We start from the raw sequence: 22,156 nt of genomic DNA, 5'->3' as shown, positions 1-22,156 counted from the left end.
AAAAAACGAGGCAAAAATCAACGCTTTTTTATCATACAGCCTAGCAAAAAGTGGAATAACACGTGATCAAAAAGACAGATATAAATAACTATGGCACCGCTGAAAATGTCATCTTGTCCCGCAAAAAACAAGCTGCAATACAGCATCATCAGTGAAAAAATAAAAAAGTTATAGTCCTCAGAATAAAGCGATGCAAAAATAATTATTTTTTCTATAAAATAGTTTTTATCGTATAAAAGTGCCAAAACATAAAAAAAATGGTATAAATGAGGTATCGCTGTAATCGTACTGACTCGAAGAATAAAACTGCCTTTATCCATTTTACCAAACGTGGAACGCTATAAACGCCCCCCCAAAAAAGAAATTCATGAATAGCTGGTTTTTGGTCATTCTGCCTCACAAAAATCGGAATAAAAAGCAATCAAAAAATGTCACGTGCCCGAAAATGTTAGCAATAAAAATGTCAACTCGTCCAGCAAGAAACAAGACCTCACATGACTTTGTGGACCAAAATACGGAAAAATTATAGGTCTCAAAATGTGGAGACACAAAAACTATTTTTTGCAATAAAAAGCGTCTTAACCTGTGACGGCTGTCAATCATAAAAATCCGCTAAAAAACCCACTATAAAAAGTAAATCAAACCCCCCTTCATCACCCCCTTAGTTAGGGAAAAATATTAAAATAAAAAAATTTATTTATTTACATTTTCCCATTAGGGCTAGGGTTAGGGTTAGGGTTAGGGCTAGGGTTAGGATTAGGGCTAGGGTTAGGATTAGGGCTAGGGTTAGGGGTAGGGTTAGGGCTAGGGTTGGGGCTAGGGTTAGGGTTGAGGCTAGTGTTAGGGTTGGTGCTAGGGTTAGGGTTTCAGTTAGAATTGGGGATTTCCACTGTTTAGGCACATCAGGGGCTCTCCAAACGTGACATGGTGTCCGATCTCAATTCCAGCCAATTCTGCATTGAAAAAGTAAAACAGTGCTCCTTCCCTTCCGAGCTCTCCCGTGTGCCCAAACAGGGGTTTAACACAACATATGGGGTATCTCTGTAATAAGGACAAATTTGTCAACAACTTTTAGGGTCCAATTTCTCTTGTTACCCTTGGGAAAATAAAAATTGGGGGGGGGGGCTAAAAAACCATTTTGTGGGAAGAAAATGATTTTTTATTTTCACGGCTCTGTGTTATAAACTGTAGTGAAACACTTGGGGGTTCAAAGTTCTCACAACACATCTAGATAAGTTCCTTGGGGGGTCTAGTTTCCAATATGGGGCCACTTGTGGGGGTTTTTACTGTTTAGGTACATTAGGGGCTCTGCAAACGCAATGTGACGCCTGCAGACCATTCCATCTAAGTCTGCATTCCAAATGGCTCTCCTTCCCTTCCGAGCTCTGCCATGCGCCCAAACGGTGGTTTTCCCCCCACATATGGGGTATCAGCGTACTCAGGATAAATTGGACAACAACTTTTGGGGTCTAATTTCTCCTGCTACCCTTGGGAAAATACAAAACTGGGGGCTAAAAAATAATTTTTGTGGGAAAAAAAATAATTTTTATTTTCACGGCTCTGCGTTATAAACTGTAGTGAAACACTTGGGGGTTCAAAGCTCTCACAACACATTTAGATAAGTTCCTTAGAGGGGTCTACTTTCCAAAACTGTGTCACTTTTGGGGGGCTTCAATGTTTAGGCACATCAGTGGCTCTCAAAACACAACATGGAGTCCTGTTATGATCCTAGTGGCTTAGGATCACAAATCTAACCAGCTAAGTAGAAGATAATAGGACAAGCTCTGGGGAAGTGGTAACTGGACTGACCGCAAACCTGATCCTAACCGCAAACACTATAGGCAGCCGTGGAACGTTTCCTGAAATCCTAGACGTCTCTTCACGGCCTGAGAAACTGACTACCCCTAAAGAGAAAGTAAAGACCTCACTTGCCTCAGAGAAATAACCCCAGAGATATAGAAGCCCCCCACAAATAATAACGGTGAGTTAAGAGGAAAAGACAAACGCAGAGATGAAACAGGTTGAGCAACTGAGGCCCGCTAACGCTAGATAGCAGAAAATAGCAAGGGATCTGTGCGGTCAGTAAAAAACCCTATGCAAAAATATCCACGCAGAGAATGCGAGAACCCCCACACCAACTAACGATGTGGGGGGAGCAACTCAGCACCCCAGAGCACCAGCAAGCAAGGAAATCACATATTAGCAAGCTGGACAAAACTCATCATATACTAGGAGACATCTTGAACACAGATGAGCAAAAATAAGCAAACAAAACTTAGCTTCTCTTGAGAGACTGATAACGGATGTAGACAGGAGCAATCAGAATAGCACTGAATACAACGACAACAGGCAAGGAATGAAGGACCAGTTGGATTAAATAGGAAACCTGACTAGCAGATGACGAGACAGCTGATCCGAGCCAGAAACCTGCAAACTAACAAAAAGAGCCACCATGAGGAGCCCAAAGAGAGAACTCACACAGTACCACTCACGACCACAGGAGGGAGCCTGGAAACAGAGTTCACAACAGAGTCCCATCTCAATTCCAGTCAATTTTGCATTGAAAAGTCAAACGGCGCTACTTCCCTTTCGAGCTCTGCCATACGCCCAAACAGTGGTTTACCCCAAGATATGGGGTATCAGCATACTCAGGACAAATTGCACAACTTTTGGGGTCCAATTTCTTTTCTTACCCTTGGAAAAATAAAAAATTAGGGGCGAAAAGATCATTTTTGTGAAAAAATATGATTTTTTATTTTTATGGCTCTGCATTATAAACTTCTGTGAAGCACTTTGTGGGTCAAAGTGCTCACCACACATCTACATAAGTTCCTTAGGGTGTCTACTTTCCAAAATTGCATCACTTGTGGGGGGTTTCAATGTTTAGGCACATCAGTGGCTCTCCAAACGCAACATGGTGTCCCATCTCAATTCCAGTCAATTTTACATTGAAAAGTCAAATAGCGCTCCTTCCCTTCCGAGCTCTGCCATGCGCCCAAATAGTAGTTTACCCTTACATATGGGGTATCGGCCTACTCAGGACAATTTGTACAGCAACTTTTGGAGTCCATTTTCTCCTGTTACCTTTGGTAAAATAAAACAAATTGGAGCTGAAGTAAATTTTGTGGTAAAAAAAGTTAAATGTTCATTTTTATTTAAACATTCCGAAAATTCCTGTGAAACACCTGAAGGGTTAATAAACTTCTTGAATGTGGTTTTGAGCACCTTGAGGGGTGCAGTTTTTAGAATGGTGTCACACTTGGTTATTTTCTATCATATAGACCCCTCAAAATGACTTCAAATGAGATGTGGTCCCTAAAAAAAATGGTGTTGTAAAAATGAGAAATTGCTGGTCAGGTTTTAACCCTTATAACTCCCTAACCAAAAAAAATGTTGGTTCCAAAATTGTGCTGATGTAAAGTAGACATGTGGGAAATGTTACTTATTAAGTATTTTGTGTGACATATCTCTGTGATTTAATTGCATAAAAATTCAAAGTTGGAAAATTGCAAAATTTTCCAAATTTTCGCCAAATTTCCATTTTTTTCACAAATAAATGCAGGTAATATCAAAGAAATTTTACCACTATCATGAAGTACAGTATGTTATGAGCAAACAGTGTCAGAATCATCAGGATCCGTTGAAGCATTCCAGAGTTATAACCTCATAAAGGGACAGTGGTCACAATTGTAAAAATTGGCCCGGTCCATAACGTGCAAACCACCCTTGGGGGTAAAGGGGTTAAGGTCTGGCTTTTATATTTCCTAAAACTGGGTTGCAGTATAGTATAAAGCAGAATGGTAATGCCTTTGTAAAATTGAAACTGAGAAATGTTAATTGGAACATAAATAAATATTTGTACAAAGTAGCAATTCCTACAATAAATAATCACATGGGCAGGCCCAGTGTGTCCTACTTCACACAGTGTAATTGCAATATACAGTATGTTGTAGTTGCTGTGGCATTGGGTGCATGTGCACATAAAGCTGACTTTTGTAGACCATGCTTCACTTCATCTTGCTTTATTTTGAGAACAATACATAATAGAACTTGATTCTATTTAATATTTTTGAATCAACAGATTGCTGTTCATCTTCAGGAGATATTATAAATGTAAGTTCTTAGGAGCATGCATCTAAATAACTCCTATATAAATGTAGCTAAATTCTAAATAATTGTGCTGTTACTTTAGGCTGGAGAGACCTGGGAAATTGCCTGTATTGTATGCACTTGCGATGGAAAGACTGGAAGAATGAATTGTGCCCCTCGTAATTGTAACCAATACAATGTCTGTCTGAAAAACGAAAGAAGGGTTTTTGGAGATCCAGCAAAGATATCTGGAGACTCCTGTTGTGGACATTGTGGTAAGTGTCTTTTTGTCCATCTTCATATTTTTTGCAAAGCATTTTCGACGTATATACTCGTGTGTAAGCAGACCCATATAAGCCGAGGCCCCTACTTTTGCCACGGAAAACAGGGTAAGCTTATTGACTCGAGTATAAGCTGGGTATGCATTGTCCCCTAATCCCTGTCCTGCTATGCATGGCTCCCCTTTCCCTGTCCTGGTATGAATACCTGTCCCTGTCTGCATGCCTCCCCCTTACCTGTCATTATATGCATGCCTCCCTCTTCCCTGTCCTGGTATGAATGCCTCCCAGTCCGTGCCCCTGTCTGCATGCCTCCCCATTCCTTCCCTGTATGCATGCCTCCCCATTCCTTCCCTGTATGCATGCCTCCCCATTCCTTCCCTGTATGCATGCCTCCCTGTTCAGTCCCTGTATGCATGCCTCTCCTTTTCAGTCCCTGTATGCATGCCTCTCCTTTTCAGTCCCTGTATGCATGCCTCCCCATTCAGTCCCTGTATGCATGCCTCTCTCGTTCAGTCCCTGTATGCTTGCCTCCCCCATTCAGTCCCTGTATGCATGCCTCCCCTGTGCCTGTCTGCATGCCTCCCCTGTCCCTGTCTGCATGCCTCCCCTGTCATTGTATGAATGCTTCCCCTTCCCTGTCCTGGTATGAATACCTCCCCCGTTCAGTCCCTGTATGCATGCCTCCCCTGTTCAGTCCCTGTATGCATGCCTCCCCCATTCAGTCCCTGTATGCATGCCTCCCCCATTCAGTCCCTGTATGCATGCCTCCCCCATTCAGTCCCTGTATGCATGCCTCCCCTCTTCAGTCCCTGCATGCATGCCTCCCCCGTTCCGTCCCTGTATGCATGCCTCCCTCTTCCCTGTCCTGGTATGAATGCCTCCCAGTCCGTGCCCCTGTCTGCATGCCTCCCCATTCCTTCCCTGTATGCATGCCTCCCCATTCCTTCCCTGTATGCATGCCTCCCCATTCCTTCCCTGTATGCATGCCTCCCTGTTCAGTCCCTGTATGCATGCCTCTCCTTTTCAGTCCCTGTATGCATGCCTCTCCTTTTCAGTCCCTGTATGCATGCCTCCCCATTCAGTCCCTGTATGCATGCCTCTCTCGTTCAGTCCCTGTATGCTTGCCTCCCCCATTCAGTCCCTGTATGCATGCCTCCCCTGTGCCTGTCTGCATGCCTCCCCTGTCCCTGTCTGCATGCCTCCCCTGTCATTGTATGAATGCTTCCCCTTCCCTGTCCTGGTATGAATACCTCCCCCGTTCAGTCCCTGTATGCATGCCTCCCCTGTTCAGTCCCTGTATGCATGCCTCCCCCATTCAGTCCCTGTATGCATGCCTCCCCCATTCAGTCCCTGTAAGCATGCCTCCCCTCTTCAGTCCCTGCATGCATGCCTCCCCCGTTCCGTCCCTGTATGCATGCCTCCCCCTTCCCTGTCCTGGTATGAATGCCTCCCCCGTTCAGTCCCTGTATGCATGCTTCCCAGTTCCATCCCTGTATGAATGCCTCCCAGTTCTGTCCCTGTATGCATGCCTCCTTATTCCCTATTCCTGTATGCATGTTTCCTATTGAAACAAATAAAAAATCATACTCACCTACCTGAATGCCCTGGGTGCTGGCACTGCATCTTGTTCCGGCCGCCGACGCCTGCCTGCAGCTCTTCCTGTGCTCAGCAATCACGTGGTACAGCTCATTAAAGTGATGAATATGCGCTCCACCCCTTTGGGAGTAGAGATGCGTCCATATTCATTACCTTAATGAGCGGTACCCTGTGACCGCTGAGCACAGGAAGAGCTGCAGATGCCAGCAGCCAGAGCCCAAAATGAGATGCAGTGCCAGCACCGATGGCGAGCAGGTAGGTGAGTATGGTGTGTGCGCCGACTCCTGGCACCCACTGCTCCGCCCCCCCTCCCCGCTGGCTTTCTGTACCGTGACTTGTGTATAAATCAAGGGGGGGCGGCGTTTTCAGCGCACAAAAATATGCTGAAAAACTCGACTTATACACAAGTATATACAGTACTTCTTCGGGATTAAATACAACAGGTGATAGCCGCATTCAGAACCATTGTTAAGAGAAGTGACAGAAGCGTTGAATATAGCAGCGACCTTTTTCTACTATGAGGGGAAAAAAATAATTTACTTGCATATTTTCTTTCTTGTAATGTTTTTGCCCTTGATTCTTTTTTCATGGACATTTTTGACAATCTGTTAGTTTGAACAAAACTATTTGGCTGTGTTTTGCAGGTTTACTAGACTTTAAAATTAAATAATTATCAATAAATATGTATCAATGTGAGAACACTAATTGGTCAAAATATTATCACTAATATAGTACTGTTTCAATTTATTATACTGGAAAACATGATCTCTTAAGGGAATTTTCCCCTACTTTAAAAGTTATTTTCAATGGCAATGGAAAAAAGCAAACAAAGGTAAACAAAAGAAAGGAGGATAAAACATGAAGCAATATAAAGCAAGAATACAATAGTAGAACAGTAAACGCTACAGCATAAGAGTCAAACACAACTGAACACATTAAATAACCAATCTTACAATGTACATGAAGTACCAGGGTAGTATAAAGGGGGAGGGATTTTAAAAAGAACAGGGAAGAATGGTAATATTAAAAAAAAAGTAATGGGAAATTAAAGGTAAAGGGAAAAGGGGCAGAAAAACAGACAACAAACAATGGCCATGGTGTCCCCCACCTGGGACATACTACCTATTCAGTCAAAAAGACTTAAGGCATAATAACGAGCTCAATCCATATTCTTTCCATACCCATATCAGAATGATAGTTTAGACAGGACCCCCAAATACCATAAAATGTTACAATTCAGGGAGATGCCTTAAATGGCTATCATAGAGATGACCCCCCTCCAACTCCTCAGAGAGACCCCTCCACCTCCTGAAATGTGTAATTGTTACCAGTAGAATAAATAATTTGGGGTAAGATCCCTCAACAGCTTTCTAGCACAGAAAACTTGATTCTTTCATAGCAAGGAGAAACAAGGAATTGTAAAATAGAGGGGGGAAGGGCCCATTAAAATGGATAAACCACCCTCCCTAATGTGCTTCCTCCATATCACTAATGACTGATGAGTAAAGGAGGGTAAGTCACTAAATCCTAGGAATGGATGTTCCAAAGAACAGAGCAAGTAACAGAGTGAAATGCCTGAGAGGGCTGACTTCAGCCGTACTCACTGTTTCATTGGGGAGGAGTGAAAACAGTCAACCAGACTGAGAAGAAGTGCTGCATTGTAATAAAGCTGAAAATTGTCAGTCCTGCCGCCTCCCCTCCCGCATTTCGGTCTACACAGCATTTCTAATTGAATGTGAGGCTGACCAGGACCCCATACAAACAAGCGGTTCATCTTAACAAGCTATATACAGAAGGAAGAAGGGGTTATGGAAAGGGCATCATTATGGCTTATTGTATAGCACTATAGCTTTGCAGTGCTGTAGTCGAGGGATTAAATTCATGATGTTAGGAACACAAGAATTTTTTTGTTGGCCTCTGGATCAGGCCTCTATAACACACTAGATGCTGCAAACTATTTTAAAGTCAGGTCCCCTACTGAATAACACTAGGAACACAAGGATTTTTTGGTGTCTCTTGATCAGGCCTCTATAACACACTAGATGCTACAAACTATTTTAAAGTCAGGTCCCCTACTGTATGACACTAGGAACAGAAACATTTTTGGTGGCCTCTGGATCAGGACTCTATAACACACTAGATGCTGCAATTTTTTTAAAAGTCAGGTCCCCTACTGTATGACACTAGGAACAGAAGAATGTTTGGTGGCCTCTAGATCAGGTCTCTATAACACACTAGATGCAACAATCCATTTTAAAGTCAGGTCCCCTACTGTATGACACTAGGAACGAAGAATTTTTGGTGGCCTCTGGATCAGGCCTCTATAACACACTATTTGCTACAAACTATTTTAAAGTCAGGTTCCCTACTGTATGACACTAGGAACAGAAGAATGTTTGGTGGCCTCTGGATAAGGCCTCTATAACACACTATTTGCTACAAACCATTTTAAAGTCAGGTTCCCTACTGTATGACATTTATCAACAGAAACAATTTTTTGTTATGTGCGTGAGATCTGCAGACAGCTTAATTTCAACCCAACTAAATGACAAAGTATGATATGGCGGGCTGTCTAACTTTTTGCAACTGAAACATTTTAATTTTCTTTTATTTGCATTAGGTCTGCAGACAGTTTCATATCACCACAGCACTAAATGACAAGGTGGGATATAGCAGGCTGTTTCACATTTAGCTAGTGAAAAAATATTATTTAGAATGCTATACTCGTGTATGGAGCACAATAGAAGCAGTGCACAACACACTTGTAGGACATGTGCCCTGCTGGCTTTGTCTGTGAACCTCAGTAATGACCAAAAAAAAATGCTGGAAGGTAAATTTAACCACACTGGACACTAGCTAGCTACACTATCTGACTAATATACAACCGCCTAGCTAACTAGCTAAAGTCTTGCTAGTAACAGTGGGAGCGTCAGGATCAGCCTTTCTTCACTGTTAGTGTCAAAATGGTGCTAAAACAAGATGTCTGCTCTTTATATGTAAATAAATGGACATATGATTTCAGCAGCCATTGAAACAAGCGGTGGTTTCAAGACATTGTGGATGTTTCCTGCGCCCTGATTGGCTAGCCGAAATGTGCACAACCTGTATAAAGTTAGGAAAGATATATATTTTTCCACACTTTTCACCGAATTATACCGATTTTTAACAATTTTATTAAATTTTGCTCATGTTTCCAATCACAAATCCGAATGTGCTATATTCATGCCGAATTTATGATTGGCGATTGTTTTCTGAACAAATTCGCTCATCACTACTCGCAAGCGTATGATCTATAGGTAACTAGAGGTAACACAAAAGATATAGGTAAAAATAAAGTACTTGTCATGTATGGACCAGCCATCTTAAACCAGTCACCAGGCAGTATGTTTTCAAGTATAGGTACAAAGTACTACCAAGTGCCTGGAAGATAGTTTCTTAGAATAGTGAGGTAAGATGATAGGGCAGTCGGTTCAGATGGTAAAGGGTGTTAGTCATGTGATTAGGGAACAGAGAGGATGGATAGGGTTTTAGGCAGAGATCAGGAGCACTGTGCCATTCCCTGAGAGATAGCACTCTGCACTGCATGCTGAGCTGGCTCAGTCCTGACAAAGGATATAATCGTTCACCGCAGCCTGCATCGGATCCAGGAGCTGGGCAGCTGATCGCTCCCCTCCAGCAGTGTCACAGCTATCAGGCTGAGGAATAACATGGAGGGGCATGGCTAAAGGGAGGGGTGGGGCTGAGACAACCAAAGAGAAGGAGGCAGGGCCATATTTAGAGTTTCTGCTGCCCTAGGCACTTTTAGTGAGTATGACACTATCGGCAATGACTTTGCCATAAATCGCTGATGTGAAAGTCACCTTTTGAAGCAGATCCGGCAGTTTTTCCGCATCTGCCGTGTAACGGATCACTTACGTCAACACTGCGTTCAGCCTCATTCATTCCCTATGGGACTTGCGGACATGTGCGGCACTTGCAGTTTTGCCGCGTTCTGGCAAATGCGATACTTGCAGCAACGGAAAAAACACTGCTAGCAGTGTTTTTTACATAACGCGGAAAGAAAAAAGATGACAAATGGTCACACACAATAAATAGAAATACTATAAACTTTATTAATAGCATACCACAATATTAAAACCAGGTGAAAGGAGGGAAGGTAGTAACAGCACAAAAACCTCTGTTATAGAGTTAACAGGAAGGGTGCCACCAGGAATACCAGTCCTACAGGCTTATACATTATCAGAGTAGAAAAAATAGCAGTGTTTTTTGTATCACCACAAGTGAAAACCGCAAGTGCCGCACATGTCCGCAAGTAGCCATCACTACCTGTCCCTGCACCTTCCTAGCTCATCCCTAACCATCCCTCTCTGACCTAAAACTACACTATAAAGCTTTAGAAAAACAATTTATTAACTGACATATTCCTATGATAATGAGGCTCCAGGCTAGGGCGTAGACTGGGATGGGCAATCTCCGGGTCTCGATTCTCTCTGTGCACACCCTCAGTCCCTACCTCACTACCTGTGCACAGACATTCCTCCACCGGAGCCGGTAATCACCGCTTGCAATGGCATACCGGCAGAGGTGTATCTAGGGTTTCTGGCACCAGGGGCAAGAATTCATTTTGGTGCCTTCCCCACACAGGACATATGTGATTTGCACACTTAGTCATGTACCGACGAGCTCCTCTCCCTAATGCTCTCAATGTTCAGTGAAAAACAGAGAAGCAGAAGAGAAGCTCGTTGTCACAGGACCACAAGTATGAAAATCGCATATGAGTGAAGTGTCCATGTGATGACTACTGGAACCTGCAGAGCTGAATCCTGACTAGATGTGCCCAGCCTCGCTCAGTTCATTTTCCTTGACGGAGGCCACATATGTCTAGTCAGCATGTGACCGCATTAATGTAAATCCCCAGCACGAGAGAATCCTGACAGCGTGCAGCGCGCACTGTGAGAATTCAGAAGTCTGCAGTCACAAAGAATGACTGCAGACTCATCACAAACCTGGACATCCCCTTTAATGCTCCTAACATAAATAAAAACATGAGAGTTAGTTAGTATAACAAATAACATTCACATCCAGGTACTGTACCTTATAGATGACGTCGCCTCTGGAGCCGTTCTTCTTTTCTTCATCTTGTCCAGATCCCATGATGAGTTTTCTCATCCACAGCCGTCTCTGCAGACTTACATCTTCTCCGCTCTTTTGCAGAAAATCTCCACATGACGCCCTTAAAGATACAAGTGTCATTATAATGCTCCTGAATAAAAAATTGCCCCTCACTATTTTGTCTGCACAAAATATGACCTCCACACTGTCCCTCTTATGGTACATGCTCTTCACACTGACCTCTCCTTTCCATACCGGCCCCCCTCTTCACATTGTCCTCTCACACTACGTCCCCCTATAGGGCTCAGTATTTATACTGTACTCTCTCATCACACTCCCCCTCCTTGGTATACTGTCCCCTCCTGGCTGTGCCCTTACACTGTCCCTCCATGCTACGCCCCCACTACTCAGTTTCTATTCTGTGCCCACTCACTTTTCTGCCCCCATACTGTCTCCTCACACTATTCCCCTCCCTCCTCATACTGTCTCCTCTCACATCCCCCTGTTCACCATCCTATCTCCTCATATATTTACCCCCTCACTTTCTATACTGCCTGCTCACCTGACTCCCAATACTTTGTCTGCACACATCCCATCACCCTCACTCCCCGTACTCTGTCCACATCCATTTTTCACATCGCTACTCATACTGTGTCCACACACATTCCCTCGTTCGCTCCCCATACTGTCTGCACCCATCCCCCCATATTGTTTCCTCATATATGCCCCTCATTCCCCAGTTCTGTTTCCTCATACATGTCCCCCATCCTCCCATCCTGTATGCATGGCTCGGCTCCCCCATCCTCCCACCCTGTATGCATGGTTCCCCCATACTGTATGCATGGCTCCCCTATCCTCCCACCCTGTATGCATGGCTTCCCCATCCTCCCACCCTGTATGCATGGCTCCCCCATCCTACCACCTTGCATGCATGGCTCGGCTCATCCATCCTCCTATCCTGTATGCATGGCTCTCCCATCCTGTATGCATGGCTCGGCTCCCCCATTCTTCCACCCTGTATGCATGGCTCCCCCATTCTCCCATCCTGTATGCATGGCTCTCCCATCCTCCCACCCTGTATGCATGGCTCCTCCATCCTCCCATCCTGTATGCATGGCTCCCCCATCCTCCCATCCTGTATGCATGGCTCCCCCACCCTGTATGCATGGCTCGGCTCCCCCATCCTCCCACCCTGTGTGCATGGCTCCCCCATCCTCCCACCCTGTATGCATGGCTCCCCCATTCTTCCATCCTGTATGTATGGCACCCACATCCTCCCACCCTGTATGCATGGCTCCTCCATCCTCCCATCCTGTATGCATGGCTCCCACATCCTCCCATCCTGTATGCATGGCTCCCCAACCCTGTATGCATGGCTTGGCTCCTCCATCCTTCCACCCTGTGTGCATGGCTACCCCATCCTCCCACCCTGTGTGCATTGCTCCCCCATCCTCTCACCCTGTGTGCATGGCTCCCCATGCTCCCACCCTGTATGCATGGCTCCCCCACCCTGTATGCATGGCTCGGCTCCCCCATCCTCCCACCCTGTGTGCATGGCTCCCCCATCCTCCCACCCTGTGTGCACGGCTCCCTCATCCTCCCACCCTGTGTGCATGGCTCCCCCATCCTCCCACCTTGTGTGCACGGCTCCCCCATCCTCCCATCCTGTATGCATGGCTCCCACATCCTCCCATCCTGTATGTATGGCTCCCCCACCCTGTATGCATGGCGTGGCTACTCCATCCTCCCACCCTGTGTGCATGGCTCCCCCATCCTCCCACCCTGTGTGCATGGCTCCCCCATCCTCCCATCCTGTATGCATGGCTCCCACATCCTCCCATCCTGTATGCATGGCTCCCCCACCCTGTATGCATGCCGCGGCTACTCCATCCTCCCACCCTGTGTGCATGGCTCCCCCATCTTCCCACCCTATATGCATGGCTCCCCCACCCTGTATGCATGGCTCGGCTCCCCCATCCTCCCACCCTGTGTGCACGGCTCCCCCATCCTTCCACCTTGTGTGCACGGCTCCCACCATCCTCCCACCCTGTGTGCACTTGACCCCGGACTTTATTTAAAAAAAAACCTTGCTCAAGTGTGCCCCCCATATCCTGCCGCCCTAGGCACGTGCCCTCAAGTGCCTAGTGGCAAATATGGCCCTGGGAGTGACCTAATAAATCAGAGCAGAAGCTCCCCCTGGTGGCCTGGAGTGTGAAATGTGTTGCATGTTTGTGATACCTGGATGCAGTTATCCTTCTTTGCCTCCAAACGTAGCATCGCCCTCCCCGAGAGGAAAGCAATACCACTGCGACGACCAGGACCATGGGGCGCCGCATGTGCGTGTGTGGTGCAATGGTGTTCTGATGATGGTACCACGCAAGAGGCTGGTACCACCAGCAGTTTCCATATTGAGACACCCATCAAAAGAGAGTTGCAGTAGTCCAGATGAGAGTGAATAAGAGCGACAGTAAGAGTTTTAGCAGTTTCAAAGGTGTGAAAAGGGCGGATTCTGGAGATGTTTTTACGATGCCTTGTGTGCATGGCTCCCCCATCCTCCCACCCGGTGTGCATGGCTCCCCCATCCTCCCACCCTGTGTGCATGGCTCCCCCATCCTCCCACCCTGTGTGCATGGCTCCCCCATCCTCCCACCCTGTGTGCATGGCTCCCCCATCCTCCCACCCTGTGTGCACGGCTCCCCCCTCCTCCCACCCTGTGTGCACGGCTCCCCCATTCTCCCACCCTGTGTGCACGGCTCCCCCATCCTCCCACCCTGTGTGCACGGCTCCCCCAACCTCCCATCCTGTATGCATGGTTCCCACATCCTCCCATCCTGTATGCATGGCTCCCCCACCCTGTATGCATGGCTCGGCTAATCCATCCTCCCACCCTGTGTGCATGGCTCCCCTATCCTCCCACCCTGTGTGCATGGCTCCCCCATCCTCCCACCCTGTGTGCATGGCTCCCCCATCCTCCCACCCTGTATGCATGGCTCCCCCACCCTGTATGCATGGCTCGGCTCCCCCACCCTCCCACCCTGTGTGCATGGCTCCCCCCATCCTCCCACCCTGTGTGCACTTGACCCCGGACTTTATTAAAAAATAAACCTTGCTCAAGTGCGCCCCCCGTATCCTGCCGCCCTAGGCATGTACCCTCAAGTGCCTAGTGGCAAATACGGCCCTGGGAGTGACCTAATAAATCAGAGCAGAAGCTCCCCCTGGTGGCCTGGAGTGTGAAAAGTGTTGCATGTTTGTGATACCTGGATGCAGTTATCCTTCTTTGCCTCCAAACGTAGCATCGCCCTCCCCGTGAGGAAAGCAATACCACTGTGACGACCAGGACCCTGGGGCGCCGCATGTGCGTGTGTGGTGCAACGGTGTTCTGCTGATGGTACCACGCAAGAGGCTGGTACCACCAGCAGTTTCCATATTGAGACACCCATCAAAAGAGAGTTGCAGTAGTCCAGATGAGAGTGAATAAGAGTGACAGTAAGAGTTTTAGCAGTTTCAAAGGTGTGAAAAGGCCGGATTCTAGAGATGTTTTTAAGATGCAGATAATATGAGCGAATGAGTAAACTAACAAAACAGCTTAAAGTGAACCTGTCACCAGATTTTTCATATCTGAATTAAGACCAGCACCTTAATCAGTGTCTGTGCTGCATTCCACAGGGGTAAATAAACCCCTGACTCTCCCTGTATGCTCCCTAAAAATCTTTTCAAAGTCTCCTGCTCTCTGTGTAAATCTTGCCAATCCAGTCCGATAGGCATCTTTTGCTGCAGTGTCTATCCCTGCTCCCTGCTCCTGTTCACTGTGTTCCTGCTCTGATTAATATTGATGACACCTCCTGCGTCATCCACATAGCAGGGTGACAGCTCGCGCCTGTGCAAAGACATTGCCAGCTTGTGTCAGCGCAGTTAGCTCTTCGCTACAGCGGGTAGAGCCTAAAGCATAAGAGCACAATTGTAAGTACACACTACTATATAATATCATGATTTCAATATATTAAGAGGATAAAAACGTTGATAGGAATGCATCTTTAAATGAGTTATCAGCAACTAAAAAATAGATGATCTATTTTTACCTAATGGCTAGGTCATCAATATTAGGTCAGTGAGGGTCTAAAACCTGGCACCCACACTGATAAGCCTGAAACCTGCTCCTGTGATTGCCTACCATAAAGGTAGTGTGCTGGATGGAATACAGAAGCCCTGCATATTACTCAGTGGATGTAGATAGGTTATCTTATCAATTATTTACTGCCAGAAAACTTTGTGCCCTCCAGAACCACCAGCATTTGTGTCTGCATATGTAAATACCCTGCCTAACAGTCCCTTTATTACATTACACACATAAACAGATCTTTAAAACAAGTAATTCTAAAGTCCATTTATGATATGTAAATTAGGCCTTTGACTAGTCGATTGGGCGTTAGTGTCTCCAAAGCAGTCGCCCCAGTGGGTGTGATAACATAACTTACAAGTGCCAGTGTCGTCACTAGCACTATACATACCTCGCGCATGTGCTCAACTCCCCTCACATCATTGATCCTCTGAAGCCGGGTGTACGCGTGCTAGTTTCAGAGAGGCACACTTCTCTTCTGCACTTCTGATTATGCACATCTCTGAAGCCGGGATGCGTACACCCAGCTTCATAGGATGAATGCAATGAGGGAGAGAAGCCGCGTGCATGCGCAAGGTAAGTACAGCACTAGTGATGAATCTGGTGCTTGTAAGTTTTGTTATCATACCCACAAGGATTTGATAACATCTAAGTGGGCCAACTAGTCTTGGGACACTAATGCCCCATCGACTAGCCAAAGACTTCATTTACATATCATAACGGACTTTAAAAATACTTTTTCTAAAGATCTATCTGTGTGTAATGTAATACAGGGATTGTTAGGCAGGGTATGTACATATGCAGACACAACTGCTGGTGACTCCGGGGGCACGGGGGGACCTTACAGGTTCCTTTTAAGTTTTCGGATCATAAGACGCACTTTTTTTCCCCAAAATTGGGGGGGGGAATGCAAATGTACTTTACCAGTACAGTTGCTGCAGGCCACAGGCTGGGATGAAGGGGTGTCCGGTCCGGTGGTGCTGAGGGTGTCCGGCGCTGCTACCCAGTGCAGGGCAGCAGCACTGGACACCTGCAGCAGGGCTGCCGGACACCCCTGCAGGGCCTCCGGGCACCGGAGACACTCACAGAGCACCGGGCAGCAGCACCAGACAACAGAAGCACTGCTGGACACCCCTTCATCCCAGTCTGCGGCCTACAGCATCACCCCACTCTTGCCTCCTCCAACAGCGACCCCGCTTCACCGCAGCCACCACCCCCAGTAAGCCATAAGATGCATGGATTATAAGAAGCACCACCACTTTATAAAAAAAAATGTTTCCTATTTTTCTACTCAAAATTTGGGGTGCGTCTTATAATCCGGAGCGTCTTATAAAGCGTAAAATACGGTAAGTCTAGATTTTAGCTATTGTTTAGAATTTGAACATAAATTGATTATTAAGTTATTAATACCAATGTCATAGTAACAGTAAATTTTTTTTTTAACAGAACCAATAACATGTAAACATAATGGTGCAGAGGTACAGGTAAGCAAAATGTGTGTCTGTTATTAATTATTTCCTTGTATGTAATACATGCTTATCCAACTGTTATTACACCATGAGTTCACAATATCTTACTTGTGCAGGGAACATAAAGATAACAATATTGATGCAGCGTAAAAGTGCACAATTTTTGTAGTCTGTTACCTTACAAATACCTTACAACTTTGTACATTATCATTATTTTTTCTGTTAGATGATTTAAAACATAAAAATGTTTGCAAAGGTGGACATATCCTTTCATTTTTATCCATTCTTTAGTAAAATAGAATAGAATCAAGTGAAACTTATGAATGGAAACATTACATTATAAAGATTGCTATTTAATCTTAGTCCCATAAATACCAGGCCGGCCTGTTTTCACCTTCTTTACTAGGCCAAATTGCACAATTCTGACCAGTGTCAATTTATTTGGTAATAACTATGGAATACTTCAACGGATCCCAGTGATTATTTATGAGATTGTTTTCTTATGACATATTGTACTTCATTACAGTGGTAAAATTTGCATTTATTATCTGACTTGCATTTATTTTTAAAAATATCAGAAAGTTGGTGAAAATTATGAAATTTTTGCAATTTTAAAACTTTTAATTCTTATGCCCTTAAATCAGAGAGTTATATCACACAAATTAATTAATAAATAACATTTACCATATGTTTACTTTACATCAGCACAATTTTGAAACATCATTTTTTTGTTAGGAAGTAAGAAAAGTTAAAAGTTGATTAACAATTAGGCTATGTGCCCACGTTGCGTTTTTTAAGCATTTTTGCTGCAATTTTCTGCTGCGGAAACGCTTAAAAACCGCTTGCAAACAGCATCCCATTAATTTCTAATGCATTCCGCAATTGATGTGCCCATGCTGAGTTATTTTCCATCGCCGTAAAAGACACAGCATGTTCATTATTTTTGCGGAATCGCTGCAATTCTGCACCCAAAGACATGCATTAGAAAAATGCTTGAAAACCGCATGAAAAATGCATGCAAAATGCGTCAATTACACGTCAAAAACGCGTATAAAATGCATATAAATCTGCATGCGTTTTTCCTGCCAAGGGTGAGCAGATTTGAAGCAGAAAATTCTGCTTCAATTCTGCAACGTGGGCACATAGCCTTACTCATTTTTCCAACAAAATTAACACACCATTTTTTAGGGACACATCACATTTGAAGTGACTTTGGGAGGCCTATATGACAGAAAATACCCAAAGGTACACAACTCTAAAAACTGCATCATCCAAACAAATTTCACAAAGTTTATTAACTATTTTTATTAGCAATGTAGAAGGAAAAAAATGAGCATTTTACTTTTCTTCATAAAATGTTTACTTTAGCCCCAATTTTTTTTATTTTCATAAGGGTAACAGGAAAAAATGGGCACCAAAATTTGTTGTTCAATTTCTCCTGAGTACACCGATACCCCATATGTTGGGGAAAACTACTGTTTGGATGCATGGCAGGGCTTGGAAGGGAAAGAGCACAGATTGATTTTTTGAACGCAAGAATGGCTGGAAACAAGAGAGCCATGTCGCATTTGGAGAGTCTTTGATGTGCCCAAACAGTGGAAAAACCCAAAGGTGACCCCATTTTGGAAACTAGAACAATCAAGAAATTTATGCAGATGTGTAGTGAGCATCTTGAACCCTAAGGTGCCTCACAGAAGTTTATAGCGTAGAGCCGTGAAAATAAAAAAATCTAATGTTTCCCACAAACATTTTTTTAGGCCCAATTTTTTATTTTACAAGGGTAACAGGAGAAAATGAAACAAAAAGTGTGATGTGAAATTTCTCCTGAGTTCTCAGATACTCCATATATAGTCCAAAACTACTGTTGAGGCACAGTGCAAATGTTAGAAGGGAAGAAGCGCCTTTTTGGAGTTCAGATTTTGATGGAATAGTTTGAGGGTGCCATGTCACATTAGCAGAGCTCCTGAGGTGCCAGAATTGCAGAAACCACCCATAAGTGAACTTCCTTTACAAACTACACTCCCCAATTAATTCATCAAGGTATGCAGGGAGCATGTTGACACCACAGGTGTAGGCAGTGAAGAAAGAACAATTACATTTTTACCACTAAAATGTACTTTTAGTTCCAAGTTGTTATTTTTATAAGGGCTAAAGGGAAAAAATAGACCTCAGTTTGTTTTAAAAAATTCTCCTGAGTGCGCCAATACCCTACATGTAATTGGGAAATATTGTTCAGGCACAGTGAAAAGCTCAGAAGGGAAGGAGCGCCATATTATATTGCAGATTTTACTGCTGGTGCCTTAAAGAGCCCCTGAGGTGCCAGAACAGCAGAACCCTCCATAAGTGACCCCATTTTGCAAATTACGCCTCTCAATGAATTACCACCCAAATTTTATTTCAGCCTCAGAGTTTACATTTACAGTTCATGGTGGATTCCCGATCTCTAATGCCAACTCCCTACTGAATTCACTATTGTGTTATCTCAGACTGTTTGCAATTTTAGGTATCTTTTATCTATATTGAGTCTATAGGCCATGATACTACATCACTGTATCCCTATAAAAAACAACAAAGAACCCTAAACATGGAAATCAAAAAAATATAAAAATTTAGTAAAAATTAGGGTTGAGCGAAACGGATGGGTCATTTTCATAAGTCGCCGACTTTTGGCAAAGTCGGCGTCTCATGAAACCCGACCCGATCCCTGTGTGGGGTCGGCCATGCGGTACGCGATCTTGGCGGCAAAGTCGCGTTTCGTATGACGCCTTCCCCGCAATTTTTTCAGCCATTTAAGGAGTGTGGGCAGCGTGATGACATAGGTTCCGGTTTGGTTTCTGCGGCATCATAGAGCCATATTACCGTTTGGGCTGCAGTGATTTCCGCAGTCAACCACAGCATATGCTTTGCACGGAGGAGAGAGAGAGAGAGAGAGAGAGAGAAAAAAAAAAAAATCCACATTGACTTGCATTGGGTTTCGTGTTCCGGTCCGGAACCCGACTTCACAGTAGAATCGGCCGATTTCACGCGATCTGACTTTCGAGAAGGTCGGGTTTCACAAAACCCAACTAGATCCTAAAAAAACAAAAGTCGCTCAACCCTAGTAATAATAATAAGAAAGAAATATTTATGTATCTCAATAGAATTAAAATAAACAGAGCAAAAGCATAATAAAGTGTAAAATGCCTTTATTGAATTTTATTTTGCAAAAAAATGCCACTAATGAAGTGTGCCTGTACTTGGAGATCAATAAAAAATATATACTTTAAAAATATATGTATAAAAAATGTATAAGAATTATACAAGATTGTAATTATCTTTTAATCGAACCATGGTGCGCACAACAGTGCATTCAGGAGTAGTGTTGAGCATTACGATACCGCAAGTATCGGGTATCGGCCGATACTTGCGGTATCGGAATTCCGATACCGAGATCCGATACTTTTGTGGTATCGGGAATCGGTATCGGGATTAATATCAATGTGTAAAAGAAAGAATTAAAATAAAAAATAGGGATATACTCACCTCTCCGGCGGCCCCTGGACTTTACCGCCGTAACCGGGAGCCGTTGTACCTAAGAATGCGCGCTTGAAGGGCCTTAGATGACGTCACGGCTTTGTGATTGGTCGCGTAGCGGTCACGCGACCGCTACGCGACCAATCAGAAGCTGCGGACGTCTTCTAAGGTATTTCAAGCGCTTGAAAGACCTTAGGTGATGTCACGACTTTGTGATTGGTCGTGTAGCGGTCACGCGACCGCTACGGACCAATCAGAGCGCCGTGACGTCATCTAAGGCCCTTCAAGCGCGCATTCTTAGGTACAACGGCTCCCGGTTACGGCGGTAAAGTCCAGGGCGCGTCAGAGGGTGAATATATCCTTATTTTTTATTTTAATTCTTTCTTTTACACATTGATATGGATCCCAGGGCCTGAAGGAGAGTTTCCTCTCCTTCAGACCCTGGGAACCATACAGGATACCGTCCGATACTTGGTGTCCCATTGACTTGTATTGGTATCGGGCATCGGTATCGGATTAGATCCGATACTTTGCCGGTATCGGCCGATACTTTCCGATACCGATACTTTCAAGTATCGGACGGTATCACTCAACACTATTCAGGAGCATATATTAAAATATATATGTATGGACATGTGCAAAAACGCAAACAAATAACGCGCACAACAGTGCATTCAAGAGAGCATATGTTAAAATATATATGTATGAATATGTGCAAAAGAGCAAGCAAATAACAATATATGTGCAAAAGTGCAAAAAAAGTGCACAAGTGCGAGGAAAATATATACTAAATCTATTATAAGGTGAGAAATAGAGAAACAATAGTTCAATCAGGAAGCACGCAAATATAAGTGATATGGTATATGTCCCCAAAACACATAGAGTGAGCACCAGGTTCAATATAGGACAATAATGTATAATATATACCTTCAAGGGTCCATTCCTCCAAGTACAGCGCATCCCTACGCACATTTCAGATAAATACTTCATCGGGGTGGTGCACAGGAGGAACTGGAGGGTCCATATATACACAGACAAGGACGCCGGTGAAAAGAAGCAGAGGCATAGTGGCACATGCGCCGCAAGGAGGACCCGGAAGTGTACAGAGCCCGCGTCACGCGGCCCGGCAGCAGAAGGGACGCTACCATGGCAACAAAGACGCGAGATGCGCACAACCCGGGACACAGGCAACACACGCACACAGCGACGGCTACCCAACATGGGTGTATGCAGGAAGGGGGAGAAGAGCTCATGTAGAGCAAGGGGGGATACATTATGTGCACGTGCGAGGAACAACGCACAACAAATATAGAATAGGGAAGATAAATATAATAAGTGCATGCGAGGTACAAGATCCAAGAAAAAACAAGGGAGATTAATATATAAGTGCATATGAGGAGCAATGCTCAAAAATAAAACTAAATAAAGTAAATATAATTCTATGAAAAAATCATTAAATATACACAATTAAATAAAATAAAGTGCTGGTAGTGTAAAAAAAAATGCGCCTTAAAAATAATGCATCCAATCAGTAGCGCGCGCACACACAAAAATATCGAATTAGAAAACATCATATATAAAATAAATAATATAATAATGTATCCCTATATAGAATACTGCAGCCTCTATCTAAGATACTGTGGGATCCTTATGACATAAGGATTTATCTATAATTATTTGATGTCCTTGACCTATTTGAAACTAGTGATAGTCATCTGAGAGATTATACATCAGTAGCTAGGTGTGCTTAGTGTTGGAAATTGCAGAGACACTTGATCCATTATATGGGTCTGAGTGCATCTATTTTTTTGTTTCTGTGTATATATTTTATATATAGGGATTAACAGGGATTGAAAGGACAGTCGTCGCTGAGTGGGGGCGCCACAGCACAAAATTAGGGTGCCAACCTCTGCTGTCAGGTAGGCCATCAGATCATATGGCCTACTAGGGGGAGTTATAGGTTTAGTAATATCATTCCT

General features: G+C 44.3%; 1 protein-coding gene across 1 annotated transcript in view; it reads left to right on the top strand.

Moving 5' to 3' along the window:
* MUC19 (mucin 19, oligomeric) overlaps positions 1–22,156 on the top strand; it is a 763,086-nt gene that overhangs the window by 701,908 nt on the left and 39,022 nt on the right. Inside the window, exons 53-55 of the mRNA XM_077264813.1 lie at positions 4,082–4,113; positions 4,193–4,364; positions 16,642–16,679. Of these exons, the coding sequence (XP_077120928.1) occupies positions 4,082–4,113; positions 4,193–4,364; positions 16,642–16,679 (242 nt within the window). The remainder of the gene's footprint in view (positions 1–4,081; positions 4,114–4,192; positions 4,365–16,641; positions 16,680–22,156) is intronic.

The sequence above is a fragment of the Ranitomeya variabilis genome, chromosome 5 (genome assembly GCF_051348905.1).
Source record: "Ranitomeya variabilis isolate aRanVar5 chromosome 5, aRanVar5.hap1, whole genome shotgun sequence".
Classification (NCBI taxonomy): Eukaryota; Metazoa; Chordata; class Amphibia; order Anura; family Dendrobatidae; genus Ranitomeya; species Ranitomeya variabilis.
Note: the sequence above shows the minus strand (reverse complement) of the source record. Positions and strands in the feature narration are given on the sequence as shown.